At 43.7% G+C, this 23900-nt stretch overlaps 1 protein-coding gene across 2 annotated transcripts; it reads left to right on the top strand.

Moving 5' to 3' along the window:
* Positions 1 to 431: 431 nt before the first annotated feature.
* Positions 432 to 20299, top strand: NUP50 (nucleoporin 50). Of its 2 annotated transcripts, none has more exons than XM_061205363.1 (8): positions 432 to 809; positions 4799 to 4877; positions 6607 to 6690; positions 10199 to 10385; positions 11759 to 12073; positions 13905 to 13986; positions 15628 to 15746; positions 16759 to 20299. In XM_061205363.1, exons 2-8 carry the CDS (start codon positions 4809 to 4811, stop codon positions 16959 to 16961), a joined length of 1059 nt encoding a protein of 352 aa, XP_061061346.1. In that variant the 5' UTR covers positions 432 to 809; positions 4799 to 4808; the 3' UTR covers positions 16962 to 20299. The 2 variants fall into 2 exon arrangements, with proteins under 2 accessions (XP_061061346.1, XP_061061345.1); XM_061205362.1 differs by having other exon boundaries at positions 11408 to 12073.
* The last annotated feature ends 3601 nt before the right edge of the window (positions 20300 to 23900 follow it).

Genomic DNA, 23900 nt, shown 5'->3' with positions numbered 1-23900 from the left:
GAGCATCCGCAGCCGGCGCGTCGCGGGCCCCCGGCGCCGAGGTCCCGACGTGACGCTACCCGAATTCACTCACGTCTCTGGGAGTCACGGCCTATCTCTCCTCAGCCCTCCAGCACCATACACGGCCACCACGAGCCCCGGCCACGCTGCCTGACTGACCCCGCTCTCCCGGGCGCCTCGCGACTCCCAGCCGCGCCCACCACCAGCAGCGACCGGCGCGCGGACGTCTCAAACGCTTACGGCCGCCGACACGTGACCAACGCGCGCTAACCCCGGGCTGCCGGCGCCGGTTGCCCTAGAGGCCGGCGCGTGGAGTGCGCGCATGCGCGCGCACATGCGTGAGCCGGGAGAGCTCCGGCGGCCGCTTCAAAGCAGTTGGGCGCATGCGCCGCGTGACGCCCCGCTGCCGCCGTAGGAGGAGCTGCAAACCAAGGCTCCGGCGCACTTGCGTAGTAGCTGGACGCGGGCGTTTCTTTCCTTTTTTTCGAATTGGTCGTGAGGGGTAGATTCGAGTTACAAAATGGCGGCGTGGTGCGTGTGGGCCGCTGTTCTCCCAAAGGTCTCCTGCTGAACGGACGATTCTCCCCCTCACTGCCCAACGCAGAGAGACGAGGTCCCCGAGGGACATGGTGTTTGAGACTCAGGGCTTGCCAACCACCGAATCCTTCGAGTCTCTCAGCGCACCGGAAGCGACCGGGCGCCGCTTCAGACCCGAGCGCCGCGGCCGCGACCTCGCACCTGCCCGCCGCTACGCACCCGGGCTTCGCCGCACCCACAACCCAGCGAGGGCCGCGGCTGCCGCCGGCGAGGTGAGGGGCGGGCGGGCGGGCGGCGCGGTAGGGGCGGGGGCCGAGCGCGGAAGCCGGGGTGCGGGGCCCGGGTCTGGGAGGAGGAAGCCGGGCTCCGGGTGCGGGACCCGGGCCTGGAATGGGGACCCTGGGAGGGAGGAGCGGGGTGCGGGGCCCCGGGTGGAGAGCGGGTAATGGGGGAGCCGGGGTGGGGCGCGGTGTCAGCAGCGACGCAGTCGGGCGTGTTTGTGAAGCCGGGCTCGGGGCCGGCCTGTCGGGGCTGCGGTGTCCGACTTGGGTAAGTCCCGCCCGGGCGCGGGGCCCCTGCGGCCCTGGCGGAGGCAGGAGCTGGAGCGGGCAGGGATGGTCCTGGCGAGGCCCCCTCGGTTTATTTCCTAGCGGTTCCTCTCGGTACTCGTCTCTTTCTTTTCGTTCTTTCCACCACCTCCTTGGTCTGGCTTCATTTTCTTATTGCAGTCCCAGGCCACTGATCACCCGTTAGGCTGTCCGATTAAGAAGCAGTGTTAGAGATTTCGTTTTTCCTTAGCGTTTCAGCCTCCGGGTTCCGGCCCCATGTTCCCTTTTTCCTCCGGGCATCACACCATCGAGTATGTTCAAATCTGTTTCCGTCTTAAAACTGATGTGGACTGAAGTTAAACCCCCAGGGTAGGGCAGCACCAGGTGGTAGAGATCGCATACCTCACTATGTCGGGCACAAATAAAGTTTTCTCCAATTACCAAAAGTTTCGATTTGCTATCACAAGGTGTGCTTCATACCTAGCAATCATTTTATAATTTGGTGCCTTTTAAACCACAAGCCCACATGTTTTTTAAGTTTTTAGTAATAGCACATAAGACTCTAGGTGCCAGGCTTTGTGCTAAGTACTTTACAGGGATTTTTTTTCCTTTTTCTTTTCTGGCATAAAAAGAAAATTATTGTCTGAAGTATCATGCTTTGAAATAAAATATGGATTTGGTAACGTATTTTTTAAAGCCAGACTCATAATTCAAGTTAATTCTCTTTTTTTCCACACTACAGCTTTTAAGTTAGGGAGGAGAAGTAGTATTTTGTAGCCTTTGCTTCTAACAAAACTTGTTCCTTTAATAATATTTATTGAGTCCTTCCTCTGTTCCAGGCATTGTTCTAAACTAAGCTTTTTGTGTATCTCATTTAAATTTCACAACATCTCCGTGTTCTACAAATGAAGAAACTGAGGCACAAAAATTAAATAATTTGCCCAAGGTCTCCAGCAACAAAATGGCAAAACTGGATTCTAGCATTTTGTAGTATTTTCTCAAATACTTCGTGCCCCAGATCTCTGATTCTGCAACAGCCGGACCATCAGCCATTGGGGGGGCGGGGGGGGGAGTGGATTTGAGGTACATGAGTGAGTGAAACAAAGATACCCGCCCTCTGGTTAGTCACTGATGGGATAAATATGGTGGAACAGGAAGCAGCTACATTAATTTAGGTTGTTTCAGTATGCCAGTTGTCTCTTCAGTTGTGGGTATGAGTTAGTGTTAGTGTTACAATTTTACGCTTATCACAGGTTTTGCACTTTCAGCTCCACCCCTTTTTGCCAGTTAATCTTAATACCTGTTATTAAGTTAATAGTTGATAACAAAAAATGACAGTTTAAGATTCTCCCCTCTTCTGCCCTCTGGTGGAGGTGCTAGTTACTGAGTAGGAAAATGGCCCAAAAGAATCCACACAGAGACCTGGCCTCTGAACAGTTCAAGTTTAGTAAGGATTTATGTGTAAGGGTACCTTGTTTGTTTTCTGGATGACAAAGATTAATAGCAAAACTTGACCAAGTGTTTGGGAGGGAGGCATTAAAAAAGAGGATTTGTAGGTAATGAATGAAAATTATGTAAATTCTCATTTATGTTTTAGAATCTGGGACTTTAAAACCATTTATTCTGTAATCAGAAAAAAGCACTTGTAAAAGAAAAATTGAGAGATTATTAGAAGAGTATTAAAAGCTGAAAAGCCCTATGTGATCACCCTACAGGGGGTCAGATTTTGGAGGACTTTGGAATGCCAGCATTTGAATTTTATTTTATAGATACTAACATGCAGTGGGTGATGTGTAAGTTTGTATCTTAATGACCAGGAGGTTCTAGAAACTTACCCTGGTGGGTTGTGGTGTTGAGGGCAAATGAGACTGGGGAAGGACCACAGGAAGGAAGGTAGGCTGGTTTTCAGGAACCCTGGCTGGTGTTCCAAACTAATTGATAAATTCCTGGGCAAGGTAAGTAGCAGAGGAAATGGAGGGTTTTGGTTCCATTTAACTGGTAAGTTAGGGAAGAATCCAACACAACACTCACAGTGGAGCTCTCCATTGATTGTTTCTGTTTTTAATAGCAAAGGATATATGATCTTAGGATCACAAAATAAATTGGAAATTTTAAGGGATGGATACAAGTACCCACCTTGAATAAGTGCTCGTAGAGATAATACCGTCAATCCCTGACTCTTATTCCTCCCCGTAACACCATGGTTTTTGAGGAGTTGAGCTGATGGCTTTTTTTGTTTTATAAATTTGTTTTATTTTTATTTTTGGCTGCGTTGGGTCTTTTTTGCTGCACGCAGGCTTTCTCTAGTTGCGGCGAGCTGGGGCTACTCTTCATTGCGGTGCGCGAGCTTCTCATTGCGGTGGCTCCTTTTGTTGTGGAGCACGGGCTCTAGGCGCGTGGACTTCAGTAGTTGTGGCACGTGGACTCAGTAGTTGTGGCTTGCGGGCTCTAGAGCGCAGATTCAGTAGTTGTGGCGCACAGGCTTGGTTGCTCCGCGGCATGTGGGATCTTCCCAGACCAGGGCTCGAACTCCTGCATTGGCAGGTGGATTCTTAACCACTGCGCCACCGGGGAAGCCCTGATGGCTTATTTTTGAAGAGTTAAAAATTCTAGGAATGTTAACACATCCATATTAATCATGTTTTGAACTTTTAAATGATGTCCTAGCTTAGAAATATGCAATTTGGGGTAATTAAATGTTCAGTCTTGGGAAATAGATTACTATCAACTTGTCTGTAGCCTAAAGATGAATAGAGATCTTCCTCAACATATGTTGGGGTTACGTCACAATAAACCCATGGTAAGATGAAAATACTGTAAGTCGAAAATGCATATAATACACCTACCCTACCGAACATCAAAGCTCAGCCTACCTTAAATGTGCTCAGAACACTTACATTAGCCTACAGTTGGGCAAAATCATTTAACACAAAGACTATTTTATAGTGGTGTTGAATATCTCATGTAATTTATTGAATAGTGTACTGAAAATGAAAAACAGAATGGCTGTATGGGTACAGAATGGTTGTTAAGTATATTGATTGTGACGGCTTGGCTGGCTGACTGGAAGCTGTGGCTTGCTGCCGCTGGCCAGCATCACAAGAGAATATCATACCGCCTATTGTTAGCCTGAGAAAAGATCAAAATCTGAAAGAAGGTTTCTACTCAATGCGTATTGCTTTCACACCATTGTAAACTTGAAAACTTGCAAGGCGAACCATTGTTAAGTCAGGGACCATCTGTACTCATGTTGGGAAGGTATTTCCAATACCTTATTCAAATTCTTAACTAAGGTTGTACTTTACTGTATCATCCTTAAGAGAATTTTAAATATTAAAAATGTCTTGCCTGTAGCAAGACTGTGTATAAGTTGCATGGAATAAGTTAGTTAAGTATTTGTTGATTATTATTCAGTTCTTTAGAGTTCTGATTTTTAAAAATCAGTGTTTCACTGTAATTTTTTCAAATGCAGTTGATTTAGTATATTGTTCACTGTGCCTTAGAGGACCTCACTGCCTCCTCCAGTAATCTTTATTGGATTCGTGACACTAGGAGCCTCACAGTGTTACAGAGTTCTCATTAAAGCAATGCCCACTGGTATCAGGAATGTTTTTATCTCATTTCATGCTAGAGTGAATTTTTTAAATTCTTTGTAAGAGTTAAGTCATATTCTAGAAAAGTAAACTTATTACTTCTAATCTTTTTGCTTTTAGGTTCGAAAAAATGGCCAAAAGAATTGCCGAGAAGGAATTGACGGATAGGAATTGGGATCAAGAAGATGAAGCAGAAGAGGTAAAAAATAATTTCCCTAAGAATGATTTCCTTCTACTTCCGAATTTAAATTCATTTTGGGATTCCTCATGAAGATTCTGGTAAAATTAAAAGGCCTTTTTAAGAACATCCGGAACTGGAAATAGTATGGTTTCTTATGATCTGTACTTAGTCCAGAAATTGATTACATTTGGGTGTGCTTTTCCATTAGCAACTATGCCGTAAATACTCTGCTCCTTTGTAGAGCACCTTGCTCCTGAATCTCATGGGGCGTTTCGGGGGCGCATTCTGAGCCCGTGGTTTTAGCCCAGACTGAAGGGTGCGTGAATGAGCTAGTCGCGAACTGAGCACGGTGCCAGCACCCACACTTGACAAGTGGCTCACCACCGCTGTCTTGCTCTGCCACGCTCACAGTTTTAGAGTTTAGAAGACTGAGGTCGCCTCCCTTACGGTAATGCTTCTTGGAGGGCCATTTTATTTCATATTCTGAAGACACTCCCCACTGCCCAACTGCGTTAATAGGAATAGAATTTAGATGGCCTCGTTTCTTTCCCAACCAAATAAAAATGGTCTTCCCTGAGGAAATCTTTTAATTTTTATCTTACAAAGAATAGAACACAGCTGCATTTCTAAAGTGCCTCCTCAGCAGTTTGATACTCCCAGGCCAGTTCATAAGGAAATCTGCACTGAGTTAGTAGAAGTGTGCTAGGTTAAAAAATAGACGGATATTTTAAAGAGTCTGCAAAAGTGTTTCCAAGGTAATTCTTAAGACTGCTGTTTTCCTTCTTTCTCAATCTGTTTTCTAATATTAATATTTTTTCCTTTACAAATATGTGTACTGTTATGTTTGGGGAAACCAAAATCACAAGTATGGGCTTTTAAAAGAGCTTTTAACAATTCTGACTGACTTGGTACTTTTTAAGCAAGTCTTTGGTAACTTTAGTTCTTTCCAGGTTTTAGGCACAGTTACATTCTGGGCCTACCATATAATGATTTGTTTTGACATTAAAATACTTCAGGAATGAAAGAACTTCCATTTGGACAGATTCTAATGAAATGAGTGTGGAAGGACATTACATTTAATTTGGGTCAGGTGTAGCCAAATGGTCCCTTCTGTGGGTGTAGAGATCTCTTTAAGTTTAGCATTATCTGAAATAAGTATAGATGAGAACTTTTTACAGAAAATATTTTATGCCATTCCTCCAGGGTAAAAAGAGGGGTTGAAGTAAAGCCAGAGATTTTCAGCAGGTTTCCAGCAGGTGACTTAGAGCCCCAGTCCCAGTGGTCTTCTGGATCATGGGCAAATGGGCAAAGCTCTTCTGTAAAATAATGTGTATCATGAACATAACATTTATTTTTGAAAACCATAGTAGTAAGAGATTAGATTTGGGCATCTGGGTAATGTCTTTGAATATGTTTGAAATATTCGAAGAATTGATCATGAACAGCTTTGCGCCAAAGTTTTGATGGTCTTAGTCTTCTTAGAACTTTGATGTATGCGCTCTTCTCTCTGAATTGTGATAAAGTCTGGATTTGTAGTTTCTGGAAGGCTTCTGATTCGCCTAACTAGCATTGGAATTCACAAGATAGATACTAGACGTAAACTTTAACTTAACATGCCCTCTCCATAATTTGTGTTACTTAAAAACCAGAAGATATCGATCAGTTTGTCTGGTCTAGCTTTTTTGTTCAGCATTTTATCTCCTTTTTGGCCTTATCTTGTTGCTGTTTAATTTGTACACTCCTGCAGGTGGGAACATTCTCCGTGGCCAGTGAGGAAGTGTTGAAGAATAGAGCCATAAAGAAAGCAAAGCGTAGAAATGTTGGATTTGAAGTGAGTGTTTTCTTACAGCTTCTGGTGTTAAACACTAACTTGATTTCTGAGCTGTAGAATATTTCCACCTCTGGGAGCGGTCAGATCAATAAATGTGTTTTTTTTTTAATTATTGTCTTTTATGTAATCTATCAAGAATGTCTTTTTTTTTAAATACATATAATGGTTTTTCATTGTTAAATTCATTATTACAAGATATTGAGTATAATTCCCTGTGCTGTACAGTAATTCCTTGGTTGGTTATCTATTTAATATATAGTAGTGTTGTATATATGTTAATCCCAAACTCGTAATTTATCCCTCCCCCCACCTTTCCCCTTTGGTAACCATAAGTTTGTTTTCTATGTCTGTGAGTCATATTTCTGTTTTGTAAGGAAGTTCATTTGTATCATTTTTTTAGATTCCATATATAAGCGATATCATGATATTTGTCTTTCTCTGTCTGGCTCACTTCACTTACTATGATAATCTCTAGGTCCATCCATGTTGCTGCAAATGGCATTATTTCATTCTTTTTTATGGCTGAGTAACATTCCATTGTGTATATATATATACTACATCTTTATCCAGTTATCTGTCAGTGGACATTAGGGTTGCTTCCCTGTCTTGACTCTTGTAAATAGTGCTGCAGTGAACATTAGGGTACAAGTATCTTTTCGAATTATATCAATAGTTTTGTCTGGATATGTGCCGAGGAGTGGGATTGTATGGTAGTTTTTAGTTTTTTTAAGTAACCTCCATACTGTTTGCCATAGTGGCTGCACAAATTTACATTCCCGCCAACAGTGTAGGAGGGTTCCTTTTTCTCCACACTCTCCAGCATTTATTACTTGTAGACTTTTTGATGGTGGCCATTCTGACCGGCGTGAGGTGATACCTCATTGTATTGATAGTTTTTGATTTGCATTTCTCTAATAATTAGCGATGTTGAACATTTTTTTATGTGCCTGTTGGCCATCTGTATGTCTTCTTTGGGGAAATGTCTGTTTAGATCTTATGCCCATTTTTTGATTGGGTTGTTAATAAATGCTTTTTAAAATGCCTAGTGCACTTGTGAAAATCCTTGGTGTAGAACATGGGAGATAGAAAAAGATAATCAATAGGAGATCTGGGACTTCCCTGGTGGCTCAGTGGTTAAGAATCCACCTGCCAGTGCAGGAGACACGGGTTCCAGCCCTGGTCCGGGAAGATCCCACATGCCACAGAGCAGCTAAGCCCGTGCACCACAACTACCGAGCCTGCGCTCTAGAGCCCGCGAGCCACAACCACTGAGCCCACGAGCCACAACTACTGAAGCCCACACGCCTAGAGCCCATGCTCCACAACAAGAGAAGCCACCACAATGAGAAGCCCGCACACTGCAACGAAGAGTAGCCCCCGCTCACCACAACTAAAGGAAGCCCACGCACAGCAACAAAGACCCAACTCAGCCAAAAATAAAATAAAATAAATAAATTTATATTAAAGAAGAAAAAATAAATAAGTAAATAAATAAGTAAATAAGAGATCTGTACCTTAAAGGGAACTCATCCAATTGCAGAAATAAGATATAGATGTAGACAAATTTGAGTTGAGTGACAGTATGAAGAGGGAAAAGAGTATAGCAATAGGAAAGCAAGGGAAGTGGGTGTTGGAAGTAAGAAAGGAAAATGTAAGATATTCTCGAAGTCTTACCTGCTCCCTAGGATCGAGCTGTGGGTAGGCTGATACCTTTGAGAATAATAGAAGCGTTTCCCATTTTGTTTTGCCTTCTAGTGTAATATGGCATATTAAAATGTTTCATCCCTGTGTTCCAAAGGATAAAAGATGAGTCATAACTGGTGAGCTGAAACCATGTGGTCAGTACGCAGCCATCACTCCATGTTTAATAACTCTTCCCCAGTGCAGTCCTCATCCCTCAAGTAAATTCCAGACCCGAGAGTGCTGTCTTGGTGACCTGGGCATCTGTTGTCAGGCAGGAGAGGCTGGTTTGAACATCTTGGGTGGCATCCTTGGAATAAACCTACAGAACTGCATGTTCTGTGGTGGCCCTGTTCAATTTTTCTTTATTCCAAGTTCTTTTCTGGCCTGATTTCATTCTTAAGACTGGTGACTGGCTGGATGTAGGTGTTGAGCCAAGTTATATTTGGTGGCTCTTTCATGAAGAAGATACCGGGGGGAGGGACAGCTTCATTAGGGAGGAGGTGATCGATTTTGTTTTAGAAAGGTATTTCGGGACTTCCCTGACAGTCCGGTGGTTAAGACTCCGCCTCTCAATGCAGGGGGTGCAGGTTCGAGCCCTGGTCGGGGAACTAAGATCCCACACGCCTCCAGGTGTGGCCAAAAAAATAAATAAATTGTACATCTCTTTTTTTTTTTTTAACTTTTTATTTTATATTGGGGTATAGCGAATTAACAATATTGTGACGGTTTCAGGTGCACTGCAAAGCGACTCACCCCATATCCATGTATCCATTCTTCCCCAAACTCTCCTGCCATCTGGGCTGCCATGCACATCTCTTAAAAAAAAAAAAAGATGTATTTCAAGGGCCTGTGGTACATCCAAGTGGAGTTCTCTAGGAGACCACTAGGTGTACTGATTGGCCACTCAGAACAGAAATTTCTGAGAAATTTCCCCATCAAGGAGGTTGAAGCCAGGGGCGATGAGGAGAGGCCTAAGAGTGGGAGCTCATGATGAAGAACGAGATGCCTAGGGGAGACAGGCTCAGGGAGGGACGGGCCAGCTGCGGACAAGCGACAGTGAAGAGGCAGCAACAGTGCAGACCACAGCCCAGGGGCAGAGAGCAGCCTTAGAATTTCATAAGGCATGCCAAACATTTCCAGAGCGTCTTGGGTTAGAGATGGGAGAGAGCTACCAACAGCAGGAAGGGTCTGCGAGAAAGACCTTGCTAAAGAAAGCAGAGGAGACCTTGGGAATAAAATGTTGTTGCCTCTGGATTTCTCAACTAACGGAAAATCTAGAATTGGGACTCAGTCAACTTTGCAAGTTTCTGTATACTGAAAGCAGGCTGAAAGCAACAAAAGTTCTTAGGAAATTATAAGTAGTGGGTAAAGTACTTTTAGTTAACCTCACTTGATGTTTCTACAACTTCCTTAGGCAAAGGGTCTTTGAGTAGTATATGAAAACTCTTTCATTTGGGGTTTAGTTGTGTTGAGAATGTGTTTTTAGTTACAGTTCTGTGCCTCGGTGGTGAGTCCATGAATTTATTTGAATTAGTCTTTTTAACCTTTTATATCCTAAATATATTTTTAAAAATTATTTCACTGTAAATGACATCTATCCTTCCTGTTCTAGGAAGGCAGCTTCGGATTGCAAAGCTGTCATGAGTAAAATCCATTCTGTTTCTGTAAAATCTGTTCCGTTTCTGCTTGTGCTGGCAGTTTCCTTTAATGCTGGTTGCCTAAGGATTCTAGGTACTATGTAGCCAAGATAATGCTGTCATTCACTTGCTTATTTGGAGACAAAAAAGTAGAGTTATCTAATGTGTGCTCTTTCTTTATATTTCAGTCTGATAGTGGAGGGGCCTTTAAAGATTTTAAAGGCTTGGTTGTACCTTCTGAAGGAGGAGGGTTTTCTGGATTTGGTAAAGGTGCTGGAGGGAAGCCTTTGGAAGGACTGTCAAACGGAAACAGCATGACTAGTGCCCCGCCCTTCTCCAGTGCAAGGACAGCAACCGAGACCAAGGCCACCTTCGGTGAGTAGGTTCTTCTCCCCCCGAGTCACATCTGTGTAAAGATGATCTATGAAAAATAACTTTCAAAGATGTTTTTCTTGTACTTTTTCTGGGTCCTGAGGCTATATGAGCAAAAACAGGGTAATGGTGAAAGGGATGGAAATTAGGGAGCTTTTGGCTCTTCACAGAGTAAGTGAGTAGAGCACAGGCCAAAATAGACCTGGGTTCTGTTCTCAGATCTGCCAGTTATCAGCTCTGTGTGACCTCGGTGAAGTTCCTTAACCTTTGAGCCTCAAAATCTTCAACTGTGAAATGAGAATGACCTCAGAATCAACCTAAGGGTCAAAGGAGAAAAAGAAGCTCTTAGCAGACCCTCTGTAAAGGCCTCCCATCCCACCCCCTCATTCATTATACATGTACCAAGAATTTCCTGTGTGCCACATACCTTACTGTTCCCAGTCTAGATTTATTTTGCCCAGGACATGTTGATTGCCTAATCCTGTTTTGAGGGAATTGGTCAAGAAGTCTTGGGATTAACAACAGAGAATGGGAACATAGGTTAAAATCTTTGGTTCTTAGAAATGATCCTGACTCGTTGGATTATACTTAGCTAGTTATTCTAAGAGTATATACTGTTTCATTTAAATTAGGCAGAATGTTTAGTGTGATTAAGTACTTTCTATTAAGATTTTAACTGCATTAATATATGTTCCTCCTTACAACCTTGGGGATTAAGTTTTATACTAACATAGTATTTTGACAGTTTTAGGTAAAAAAGCCATCCTTTTGAAGGAAAAGATTATTTTAAAATTATAGCGGTTTAATGCAAGCATGTAAAAAATAGATATATTCATATATATAATGTTTGATTTGATTTTTGTAATAACTAGTTTCCAAATACTATATGTGCACATACTTCTTGAACTGTCACAAAAATAGGATACGGTAAATGCACAAAATACGAAGACAGAGTGGTATGAAAATCAAGATGACTTAATTAAATCAGCTTCTGAATAAATTCTTAAAACTGTAATTTCCTGTAGGGTCTGTTGCTGTAAACGGCCCTACCTCCTTGGTCGATAAAAAGATTTCAAATCCCAAAACTAATGGCGACAGTCAGCAGCCTGCCTCCTCTGGCCTTACCTCCAGTGCCGCCCGCCACAGGAATGCCTATCATAAGCAGTTGGCGGCCTTAAACTGCTCTGTTCGGGATTGGATTGTGAAGCACGTGAATACAAACCCGCTCTGTGATCTGACACCTATCTTTAAAGACTATGAGAAATACTTAGCAGGCATCGAACAGCAACATGGGAACAGTGGCAGCAGTAATTCTGAAGGTGAAACCAACAAAATATCAGTTGAAACACAGCCTCCTTCCCTGTTTGGTTCAACAGAATTACAGCAAGAGTCAACATTTTTGTTTCATGGCAACAAAACTGAGGATACATCTGAAAAGAAGGTGGAGGCTGTGTCTGAAAAGAACAAGGACCCGTCACTAGGAGCAACAAGTGCCTCATTTAATTTCGGCAAGAAAATTGATAGTTCTGTTTTGGGCTCCTTAAACTCTGGCCCCTTGACTGGATTTTCATTTTCTTCTGGAAACTCCAGTTTATTTGGCAAAGATATTGCCCAGAGTAAACCAGTTTCTTCACCATTTTCCACTAAAACGTTGGAGAGCCGAGCAGAAGGTGGCGGTAACGACTGCAAAGGTAAACACAAAGTCAGCCCTGGAAGTCTTCTAGATTTGTGGGAGTTCTGTACTTGGTGGGAAAAGCGTAGCCGTGTGAACGAGGTGGATCTGGATTCACGTCACAACTCCATCATTTCCTCAACGTGAGTGTGATCCTGGACAGAGTTGATTAACTCCTTTGAGTCTGTCTCCTTATTCGTGAAATGGAGTAAGACCGATTTGGTAGGGTTATTTTAAGGATTAAGAATATAAAAATAATAATATAAAAACATCTGGCACAGTGACTTTGAAAATTATCAAATACTTGGCTTTCCATTAAAAAAAAATTGTATTTTATTGAAAAATTCATGATGGACGTTCACTGAATTGTTTGTTTTTAAGAGATTTGCTTATAAATAAATTCACACGGCAAAACCATACTCTAAAAAAGGTAGACTTCATAGCTGTGGGGGAACAAATTGACAGTGTTTTCCCAAGATGTGTCTGGATTGCAGCCACCTTTCTAGAAGTTTCTGTGGTGTGTCGTGTTAGTGCCCCAAACCAGGCCTTAATCCCAGCCCCTCCGCTCCCTATTGGTTCTTAGCTCCCTGAAAAGAGGGGTTGTGTCATAATCCCTCTTCACCATATGGCGGTTGTGCACAAACTGTGTGTATGTAGGCTCTTACTTACAAGCAGTTAAAAGTACGTCTCTCAGGCATCAGCATATTGATCCTTGAGAAGGAAAACTGCAATTTGCCAGTGGGCAAAATACTATGTTTTAAATATTATGTATTATGTATTAAATATTATGTTTTTCTACCTGGAGGGAAACTCTCCTTATGTTGCCTTGCCCTCATCACCTGTATCCTCAGGCAAGGGCCCTCCAGGGCAAAGCATAGAATAAAGAGTTCCCCTCTTCTTCTCTGCCCTAAATACGACAGAGGGAGAGTCTGTCATAGTCACAGGGACTCTGCTGCTTGTGGAAGGGGTGTCGAGTTTGAATTAAGTCTCCATCTCAGCAGGATGCCCTCCATAAAGCACTTATTCCTTATCTTGCGGTTATCACGTCTTATGCACAGGAAGACCTGGAGAGCTTGTTAAAATAACAGATGCCCGGGGCCCACGCTGGAGGGTCTAACTCAGGAGTGCCTTCTTAAAATCGAAATGAGCTTGTGACCTGAATTGTTTGAGCGCCAGAATTGTTTTTCTTAGTCGCTAGTCAGTGAGTTTTATGCAGTTGCTTTCTCCTTAAGGGGATTGTAATTTGTGTCCAGCAGTGACTTAGCTCTCCCCTGAGGTTGAGGCACTGGAGTGAAGGGAAGTGCTGTTGGACTCAGCCGGGAGAGTGCCCGTGGTACCAGCATGTCCAGGGGCGTGGCGGCCCAGACAGAGCTTAAGTTGCTTACAGTTGGCTTTGGACTAATTTCTCTGACAACTTGTCCTGTAAAGTTGTTATTTTCTCCATCATCTTTGGTCATTGCTCTCATTGGTTATTCCTTGGCGTGATGCAGCTACAGTCACAGGAGCATTCGGGGATGAAAGTGTTGGAAGCCCATCTGAGATTTTTATTTCCCAGTGGGTAATCTGAGTACATGTGAGTGTTGACTGATTGTTTTCCTGTGTGAGTTTGCCTGTTCACTGAATACAAGCACAGACACTTTGATTCAAAGGCTTTCTGCAAAAATCCAGTGAGTGCCTCCTTATCGCCACCCCAGCACGATTAGATTGTGTTTCAGTTTCTGTATCAGCTTACATGGAATTTTTAGGTTGGGCGGGGGCGGGGGGGGGGGGGGTAGGTAACTAACTTCTTTTGTCACATTTTCAAACTCTTGATTTGAATCTTACTGAATTAGTGTTGTTTTTTATAAAAGGTGGAGATGAAGAAGAGAATGATGAGCCACCCAAAGTAGTAGTTACTGAAGTAAAAGAAGAAGATGCTTTTTACTCCAAAAAGTAAGTAATAGTCACGGGAATTCCACTTTTCAAAGACGTGGAAAGAGGCTTCTGGCTGGAGAGCGCAGGTGACATTGTCCCTGCAGAACTTACTGGGCGTCCCATCCTGGGGTCAGGCTGTGCCCATTCTTTGAATTGGAACAAGGAAGAATTCTTGGCCTGTTTATTTAAAAATAATCCGAGTCTAAAAATTTCCTGCTGGGCGTATCCTACTCTTTTCTGTTAATTTAGCTCTTTTCTGCTTTTCAAGTGCTTTAGAGACAGTCTTTTCTTTTTGATCTTCCTGCCCCAGTCTCATCTCATCATTCTCTCCCTTTTTCTCCTTTCTTCTCTTCCCCTCCTCCTTCCCCTACAAAGGCAGTCACCTAGTCACTGATGTGAGGTTTGGTTTTACTTCTGCTCTTAAATTAGGTGGCATCTCGGATTCCTTCCTAGAGACACATTAACCTTCGTGGATTTTCTCACAGCCAGAAAGCTCTCCATAGCAGCCATTCCTTCCCGTTAAGGATGTGTAAATACTTTATCTTTCCCTCGATGAGAGCTGGTTTGGGGTTTTTGGTTTTTGTTTGTTTGTCTAATGAGAGCTGCTGATTTCAGAAGAGGGCTGAAGAGAAATTTTGAATTATCTCTCAATGAAATTAGTGCTTTTTAACAAAGATATTTACTGAAAAACATTTGTGCCCTTTTAGAAGCTTCCCTGGATGCGTTTTTCTAATACAAACATTTCAGACTTAAGTCAGCAATTTTCATAGTGTGAATCACCAAATCCTGTGGGATTCCCAAATGTTGTTTATTTTTGAGAACTTTTAAAAGAGACCAGCAATTCCTTTTGCCTGTTTTAAAATTTAATTACACAGATGATGTAAAGGAATGACCCTGACTTAAGTTTTTTTCTTTTTTTTTTTGGCCACACCGCACGGCTTGTGGTTTCTTAGTTCCCCGACCAGGGATTGAACCCGGGCCACAGCAGTGAAAGCGCCAAGTCCTAACCACTGGACCGCCAGGGAATTCCCAAGATTTTTTTCTAATCAGAGTAAATCAAAGGAACAGGCAGTAGTTTTGATTTGTTAATAACTTAAGGAGATGTGTGACAGGAGGCTGGGGAGACATTTGACAGCATTATTTTAGGCCTTGCTTAGGCACGTTTTCCAGACTTATTTCAACATCTTAGGAGATCAAAAATTGAAGGAGTCCTGCAGAGAATTCAAAAATAAGAAATAGGAAAGGGGGGGGGTGGATGTGGCAGAGTGTTTGTTCTGTATTTGTTCCTCTTCTTTAAGGACCAGGTCAGTTTTTTTGAGCTCAGGGCTGAAGGAGCACGTCAGGGAGGTGTGGGATGCTAGGCTGTGATTTTGACTGACTTTTGAGAAAAGATGGTTTTAGAAGCATTGTTAAAGAGTTGTATAGGGCCCACTGTATAATAGAAAAAAATATGGAGGGACTCCAGCCTGTCTGACCAGATTCTCTTATCTGCCTGTGTCCAGACCTGATCTGGGTCAATAGAAGGCTCTTCCTAAGCTTCCTCTGCTGTCATTTAATAACAGACTTCCACACAAGTGTGAACAGGGGCTGTTAGAAAACTGTGTGACTGTCGTGATTTGTCATTGAGTGTCTGATCGTACCTATTATTTTTCTCTGTAGGTGTAAACTATTTTACAAGAAAGACAGTGAATTTAAAGAGAAGGGTGTAGGCACTCTGCATTTAAAACCTACAGCTAATCAGAAGACTCAGCTTTTAGTGCGGGCAGACACCAATTTAGGTGGGTATCTTTTTTTTTTCAGGTGGTACAAAATAATCATAATCACATAGTATGTAAAAGCCCTTTGCTTTGCTGATTTAGTCATTGAGATTTTCAAGTATATTAATGTGTTCTTTGGAACGAAATAGAGTTTGTTCAGGCCACATTCATCCTGTACTTACTGATTATAGATTTAGTCGAGTACCAGGGTAGTAGTGTGTAAGAAAACCTGGATGTATTGAAAGCTATTGCCAAGAAGTAACCGAAATGGTTTTCATTTTCCTTTGTGCTAGGTATGTGACTAAGAAGCTACAGGTAAATCGGATGGTGTAGTAAACACTCAAGGGAAATTAACCATTTAAAGGAATCCTTTTTATATAGCAAATATTCATTAACTCGTTGCTGTCCACCCTTTACCCCACCCTCCAGCTTTACCCTTAGAACAGTCCTCTGAAAGGAAGAGGTAGTGGCTGGGCTCGGGGTGGGTCTAAGGGGAAGTGGTCGGTGGTGGCAGACTACACCAGACTGTGTCCTGGAAAGAAACTTCTGTGAGGCTTGTTTCCTGTGGACTTGACTAATTTGTGATACTATCATAGCAACATCACTCCCACCCTGTGAGCGGTGCTGGCCTCTGACAGAGCCGTTTCTCTGCTGACCATTCTCTGTTCGAATGACATAGTGAAGCCTCCACGTCGTGCCGGCGTGTTTTTTCTGCAGTGCAAGGAGGCACGGTGTGTTCTAAAGCGCTGCTGGTTTCGGGCTGCTGCCATGGTTGTGGGAGACTTGGGGCAGCTGTGCAGAAGGCGGGTCCTCCTCAGGGAGGCCCAGTCCGCGTCCTGCCAGAGGCCCGCGGTCCTCTCTCGGGGACACCGTGCTGGCGTCTGGCAGGGAACTGTGGCCGTCCTTAGGACATTCCGGTGGCTCCGTTAAGTATAAGTTGCTCCGGCGTTTAATGTCCGCCTGTTAGAGCTGTAGTTGCACGGAACTATGGTTTATATGTTTTGATGCACTTTTTCCCTCTGTGTAAATGCAGGCAACATACTGCTCAACGTTCTCATTCCCCCCAACATGCCGTGCACGCGCACCGGGAGAAACAACGTGCTTATTGTCTGCGTCCCAAACCCGCCCACTGATGAGAAGAACGCCACCACCCCGGTCACCATGTTGATTCGGGTCAAAACAAGCGAGGATGCGGATGAGCTGCACACGATTTTACAGGAGAAAAAGGATGCCTGAGCGCACTTCGGCGGAGCGGTTGTTGCCCGTTGCTGCTCCCCCACCGCCCCTGAAACTTAGTCAGTTTTCTTCTCTTCCTGCTTTGACATTCTAGGACTTACAGATAACTTAAAACTTTTGTGAGGAAGATTAACATGGCCATAAAACCTTTAACGTTAAGTGTCAAGAAACTATCCTCCCTTCTTAAGAACTGTCTAATGTGTGAAATACATTTGAAAGGAAATTTTTGGAAGATTTTTAATGTTCATTTATTAAACTAACCACAGGTGATTTCTTAATGGACTGAAATCAGGGTATCGATTAGATTTCCCAAAGGCTTTTCCGACCCAGGGGTTTGGGGTCAGCTGCCACCACCGGCGTGGCCTTTCACGGCGGTGTGTCCAGAAGGGAGCTTGCCTGTAGCGGTCTTCTTTCTGGCGGGCTTGGCTGATGTGTGTCCCCGTGAACCATGCTTCCGTGCTGTGGCGGAGGTGTTCCTGCTTTGCTTTATTGTGTTATTTTACAGCTGAAATGTGAGCACTGGATGTTTGCCTTCAGCTTTTTCTGTGTGGACGCTGGCCTGTAACCCCATCGGCTGCTTTACTGTGACTCTAGAACTGCTGTTTCATTTTAAAAGGAAATGAGTAGCTTGTTCTTTGGTTTTGTAGGTTTATTCATGAGGTGCTCTTACTTCTGTATTCCCCTAGAGACAAATGGGATGGGGGGATTGCCAGGAATGAGACTTAAAAGCACAAATTTGTAGTTTGTAGACCCTTATAGAAAAGAAAGGGTTAAACCATACAACAAAAGGAAGAGAATATGCTCTTGGTTATTTGTACCATGATGAACCCTATGGATCTAAAACCTAAACTTATTAAATCATAGGAGTTTTATTACACAGGAGCCATGTGAACTAACCAGGAAACATGCAATAAGGAAATGGAAGAGAAAATTATGTGTGTAAATGTTGCCTTTAACTTTTAGACAGCAGTGTATTCTGCATTTGATAACTGAAATTTCCATTTACTTTTTAAAAAGTAAGATATTCAGTATGTCCATTTGGAAGGGAGCCATGGGTATACACACGAATACCCACGTCACTTCTCCATAGCTGTCAGGTAACTAACACTAGCGTTCTTTGAAGACTCTGGTCATATGAACTAGAGGTAAAGTTTAATGTTCTAAATGTCCACTTTCATTCATTCCTCATGAATCACTTAATGCTGGTACCAGATGATCTTGTTTAAAGGCTCAGGGTCCGTGCCTGAGGGCTCACACTCGTATATTCTGATCTTCAGTACATGCTGTCTCTGACTTTAAAAAAAGTCAAAATCAGTGTAGATAGTACAGCTGCTTTTATTTAAAAAGAAAAAAAGCTTTAACTTTTAGATGTAAAGGAAGCGGAGAATCCATGTTGCGATGTGTCACCCTTAAGCACCTGAGGTCAGGTGGTCGCGCCAGAGTCTCAGGACGCTTGCGCTGCGGCTCGCATCTCTCTGACTCCATTGGGAGGCTTCGGCCCAGCGTGCGGCTTCGTCCGTCCCGCCACTCGCGGAGGGAGGCGCTCGCTCTGTTGGGCTGGGGTGGCGTCGACCAGGTGTGACCGGGTGTGGCGTGAGGTTGGGGGGAGGGGCGGTCACCTTGCTCTTCCTTTTTACAACTGGGAGTATTCATGAGGAGTTGAGTCAACAGGTGGTGGATGCTGTTAAGGTAACCCTGGCCCTGCCCTGTTGACCTTAGGGTTATCCAGCTGCTAACGGGCTGAGGAAATAAGGGGGACAAACCTCAGCGCGTCACAGCTTAGCCGCGCGTGCTCCTAGGTCCCGCCAGAAAGTGAGGCTCACAGACCCCTTTGGGGACTCTTCGTGCATCCTTCTTGCTTTTGCATGCGATGTGGAATGCTCACCAAAAATGGCATGAAAGTCATGATTGGATTAGCTCTTCACACCCCCATCCACCCCCCACCCCTGGGTAAAGATCGTTTGTCTTGTTAAATTACTGGATATGTGTGGCTTTCTTTTTCCTAACATTCCCAGCAAGTTCTTGCTAAGACTGTACTGTTAAAGTGAAGATTACAGGGGGAAATGTGTCCACCGTAAGTCAAAATGTGATATTTTCTTAAAATCACTCTTACACTTTAGGAACTTGCCAGTCTCCACTTTAATTATGTATTAGTGTAAAAGAGCCTAATAAGCGTATGTGGATTTCACTGTAAACTCTAAGTCCGTGTATTGTTACTGGGGGAGGGGCTCCTTGGCCCCTGGAGGGCTTGCCTTTTCATCCCCACTGTGTAACACCTCAGTTCTGCCCTGTGGGTTTAGATTTATTTTTAACAAATTATTAGAAATTAGGCTTTAAAATGTTTAACGTGGACTAAAATTGTTGTCTTTAGTTTGAGAGTCTATAAAGAGTGTGTCATAAATGTGGCCTAAAGGGTGTATATATCTTTAATTCTAAATCAGATTGTGTTATCTCTTGACAAACACTGAGTATCCCAGTGGCCTTTTTGTTTTTAAACCGCTGTTCATTCATCTCCTCCTTCTGAGCATTCCCGTTAAGCAAAAAATTGAACGTTATGTTGTCTTCATTGTTAGAATTACAGGCTAAAAATGCGTGTCGTTTTTAAAGTTTAGATTGTGTTTTCCATGGAAGGACAGGTCTGTTTATGGACTGATTTTCCTTAAAAGGATTGTTTTACAGTTTCAATTCTAAATTGTATTTTTGATGTGCTGCATGCCAAAAAATATCTACCTGTTCTGGGGTAGAGCAAAAAAAACTAATATTCTACCTTACTGTTAGAGCTCAGAACAAGTTTTCACTGAGACAGCTTTTTTGGTTTCGTTTTAAAGGTAAACAGGTTGCTTGTTTTGAGCATTTGTCAGATACTCTTATATTTCAGAACAATCCAAATGTCAGCGCAGTGCATTTGAAGGCTTTGCAGATTTCCAGACGAAATGGCTTACTCCCAAACCCCTAGGATTCATTCTCATTCTGGAAGTGAGGACTTTTGAGTAGAAACTGATTTGTCCAGTAGGTGACCGTGAGGAACCTGTCAGAACTTTTCTTCCCTCTCGGTGTTCTGAGCACAAGGCCTCTTGCGCGTCGGTGGCCGGTGGCCATGACGGTCCAGGCTGAGGGCGCTCCGTTTGATGCGGACACAGCTGTGGCGGAGGCAGGAAACGTCTCAGCAACCAAATGGATAAATTGTTTGCTTTCTATTGTACATCGGAAATCGTTTTCTAAAACTAAAATACTTGAATCGTCGGACAATGTAATCTCCGTTTGTATTAGTTTTTGAATGATCCCATTGAGGAAGTGTATCAATCCATGCAATGTGAATAAATGGAAAGTAAACAGAATCACAGCGTTTGGCACTCTTGTGTTCCTCTGTGCTGCGCCTGGCGTTAGTACAAGGCACGCCAGCTGGCGGGGAAGCACCATGCAGAAGCAGTGCCCAGAAGCCTCGTCAGCAGCAGGAAGGTCGCTGGGAGGTGAGGAGAGACCCGGACCCGTTTATTATCAGACCCCTTGTGCCAGATGAGACCAATTCCAGACCATTCAGGAATTTCGGTTGGATTCACGTTTTTACAGATTAGAATGGGAATAACATCTTTCGTTGGATAATGTGCACAGCATTGCGCTAGGGGCTTTTTATATATTCTCTTGTTCAGTGCTTGCAGCAAACCTTCCAGACAGGGGCTCCTGGGTGGGCCTTCCAAAGAAACTGGAGTTGAGGCAGGCGAGGTTTCTTCCACAAGTAAGTGGAGTTGGGATCTGTGTCCAGGAGGACATTTTAAAACTAAGGGTCAAAATGAAAGAAGAAATGTATTTTAAGTTTATGTTACTTTAAGTTTTTGGTGATTTAGAAAATCACTATTAAGGCATTAACAGATTACATTGTAACATAATTTTGAAAGTTTTAGAATAAGGTTCATATCTTTAAAACGTTCCTGAGTTATTCAGCACTTAGCTGGTTTTTAAGAGGTGTCTCCTAGTAAAGAAAATATTATAAAGACTGAGTTACCCATCAAAATATTTTTCTTGAACTGACAACATCTGATGGAAGCTGCTGAAGACACTAAGCAGGTAGGTACTGTGTAAAGAGGAGTGCATCTCTGCTGCGCGGGCCCTCGTTTAGTGCTCAGCTCAATGGCCGGGCTGGAGCAGTGGCTCTGCAGTGTGGTCCGTGGGAGAGGCAGCAGCAACACCCAGGGACCTGTTAGAGATGCCAGCTCTGGGGCCCCACCCTACGCCCACCCAACCAGATCCTCGGGCAGGGGCCCAGGCATGTGTTTCGGTTTTTATTGAGCTATAATTCACATACTGTAGAATTCACCCTTGTAACGTGCACAGTTCAGCTGTTTTTACTATATTCTCAGAGTTGCGCAACCATCGCCACTATCTAATTCCAGAATATTTCATCACCAGCCGTCTGGGTTTTAACAGGTGTTTCTGACACAAGTCAGATTTGAGAACCACTGGGCTACATCTGTGCTCCCTTATGACTTGTTTAAAGATAACCTATGAAACACCCTTTGGGCACGTATTTCAGGAGGAAACAATGATTATCACAGTTGCCAGGAACTACGCCAGCCTTTGTACGTGTCTCCAACTTCACTGCATCTGGGAAGGTAGGTGGCGATTCTCCCTTACAGTTCACAGAACCCTAAGGAGATGCAGCTTGTCGAGGGGACAGAGCCACGCGGGGCTCCCTCCACTGCGACCTGAAGGTGTGTACGTGCCCATTGAAGGACTAAGCTTCACTGGTTTCTGAAATTGGCTAAAATCTTTTTAACAAAATTGTTTATTTAAATTATAATCACTAAAGTCTACTTTTAAACCATGGTATTTCAAACTGAGCAGTCTAATTGTTTTATTAAAGTCAGGTTCCACGATGAAAGACCCTTAACCCACAAATAGGAAAGAAGTATCTTGTTAATAAGCCTGTTGGCTTACGTGGAGGCCAAGTCAGGAGGGAATTTAACGTTGCTGTGGGCAAAAGCAAAGACATCTTTTGTTTGATCATCCCCAGAACAAGTATTTTTCCTTCCTCATATAAATTTTCCAGCTGTTCTGTCATTTTAACAATCGAGCACAAAGTACAGCGTGTTTACACGTTCAGCAAGGATATATACAGTGAACCACGTTATTGTCTGCATTCAGTTATTTTACATTTACCCCTTCTGCCAGTATAAAATGCCCAAAGGTTTTCCCTTCCAGTCAACATTTTTTTTCTAAGCCAGGGCATGACAGTAGTTCCTAAAAGTGCATCTAGGTCAGAATAAAAGAACGCAAACAGCAGCATAGCCTTGAAGAGTAGGCAGTGAACAGGAATGCAGTTACTGCAGGTAGCTTCCAGGGTACAGACTTTCTCCCCACATGTCTACTCATCAGGTGACTGTCTTAAAAGGACCTCCTAATTATTAACAACAAGGGGGTTGATCTGAATGAGAAGGAAGTCACCTTTTTTACCCACTAAACTGCCTCCTTTCTAGGTACCGTCTGTACGCCTTCCGAAGTACAGGCTGCCCTTGGTGACGCCGGTTCAGAGAATCCTGGCTCCGGTGTTTCTGAGAGATGTCATGTGCTGTGATGACCTTTACTCTATTTCTAGATTTGTGGAAGTGTTCCTCGCAGACCGCCCCCCTTTTTGTTGTCCTTTTCTATAACCTTCTACAGTGTCTTAGGCCTTACTTGTGCCCATCACCCTATGCCGTAAGAGTGCACCTGACCACGGAAAGAAAAAGCCCGCTGCCTGAGCAGTGCTTCCACCTGCAGGAACCGGAGTAGGAGGCTCTGGCAGAGTCAGCCTGCGGGGCTGTGAGCATTCTCAGTGTCAACCCGATGAACCGGGGCTGGGAGGCAACAGCCAGCCACGCTCCAAAACCACCTTCCAGAAGACCAGTAGCTCATGCGAAGCCTGCCAGAACGTGAACTTGGGACTCCTTTTATTCTAGTCACTTTCCCACTTCTCTCAGGGCCTTTGCAGAGGTTCTCTGGCAAAGGCTTGGGAATTTTATAGTATAACTGACTTCATAGGGGCTGAGAGAGCTGACCCTGAAACACATCTCTGATTTCATTTTGCAAATAACAGCATCTGACCAAATTGCAGCTGCTGGCCTCCAGAACCCCTTGCTGACTCCCAGGCCTGCCAAAGCCAGGGTATGGGGTCGCTTCTGTCATTCAATGAAGTAACTTGTATGAAAGCTCCAAAAGAAGTTTAAGACACCTCTGGGGGGAAATTAAGGTTCAATCAGTAAATTAGCACACTGCTGTAATACCTGTAATCTGAAACACCCACTGGAGAAAAAAATAGGTACAGATTCATCAGAGAAGAAATAAATAATACCCAACATGCAAATCAACTTTCAAAAGAAATGCAAAATCATAAAGCACAGCTAGCAGCCAACCACCAACAACAACTGCTTAGAAATTATTTCTGTTGTACGTGGAAGATGGGTAATCCAGAAGCTGTTGACAGCGCTTATGGAAACAGCACTGCCAGTTAGATCCTAATATAGTCAGTGTATGCCGTCCTGGTGTTTCTGCTAAAATATATTTTGTAGAAATTTTAGTTAAGCCTCAAAGTAGTGAAAAATCTCAACAGGTTTTCTTCGCAGGTTTACATATTCTCACACACACAACTCGTTTGGAGACCATAAAAGATTGCTATTTACACCTAAATCGCCCAACCTTCTAGCAAGTGGGGGACGAAAGACTGGACACTGGCAGCCGCTCAGCAGAGTTGGAGCGTCGCTGTTGGTTTTCATCTACTGAGCTCAGGGCTGGAACCGCAGCCGCGAAGATGCCCGCCTGCCCTGGGAAGAGTAGAAAACTGTAAACACCAACGCCGCGTGCAACGCCTCCACGCGGCCGGCTGCCTCTGCTTCTGAGGCTCTACCCGCTGTGGACTCTGAACCCAGCCCCAGGCCACTCGGTGTTCAAGTGATTTGGCTTCTG

This window comes from Eubalaena glacialis, chromosome 11 (genome assembly GCF_028564815.1).
Source record: "Eubalaena glacialis isolate mEubGla1 chromosome 11, mEubGla1.1.hap2.+ XY, whole genome shotgun sequence".
Classification (NCBI taxonomy): Eukaryota; Metazoa; Chordata; class Mammalia; order Artiodactyla; family Balaenidae; genus Eubalaena; species Eubalaena glacialis.
This window is presented reverse-complemented; position numbering and strand designations above follow the sequence as displayed.

Excerpts from the sequence above, each read along its gene's own strand:
- NUP50 (XM_061205362.1), top strand. The coding sequence starts at position 4,809 with ATGGCCAAAAGAATTGCCGAGAAGGAATTGACGGATAGGAATTGGGAT. Across the intron at positions 10,386-11,407 it reads CGAGACCAAGGCCACCTTCG|GGTCTGTTGCTGTAAACGGC; the intron begins GTGAGTAGGTTC and ends AATTTCCTGTAG. Across the intron at positions 13,987-15,627 it reads GATGCTTTTTACTCCAAAAA|GTGTAAACTATTTTACAAGA; the intron begins GTAAGTAATAGT and ends TTTTCTCTGTAG.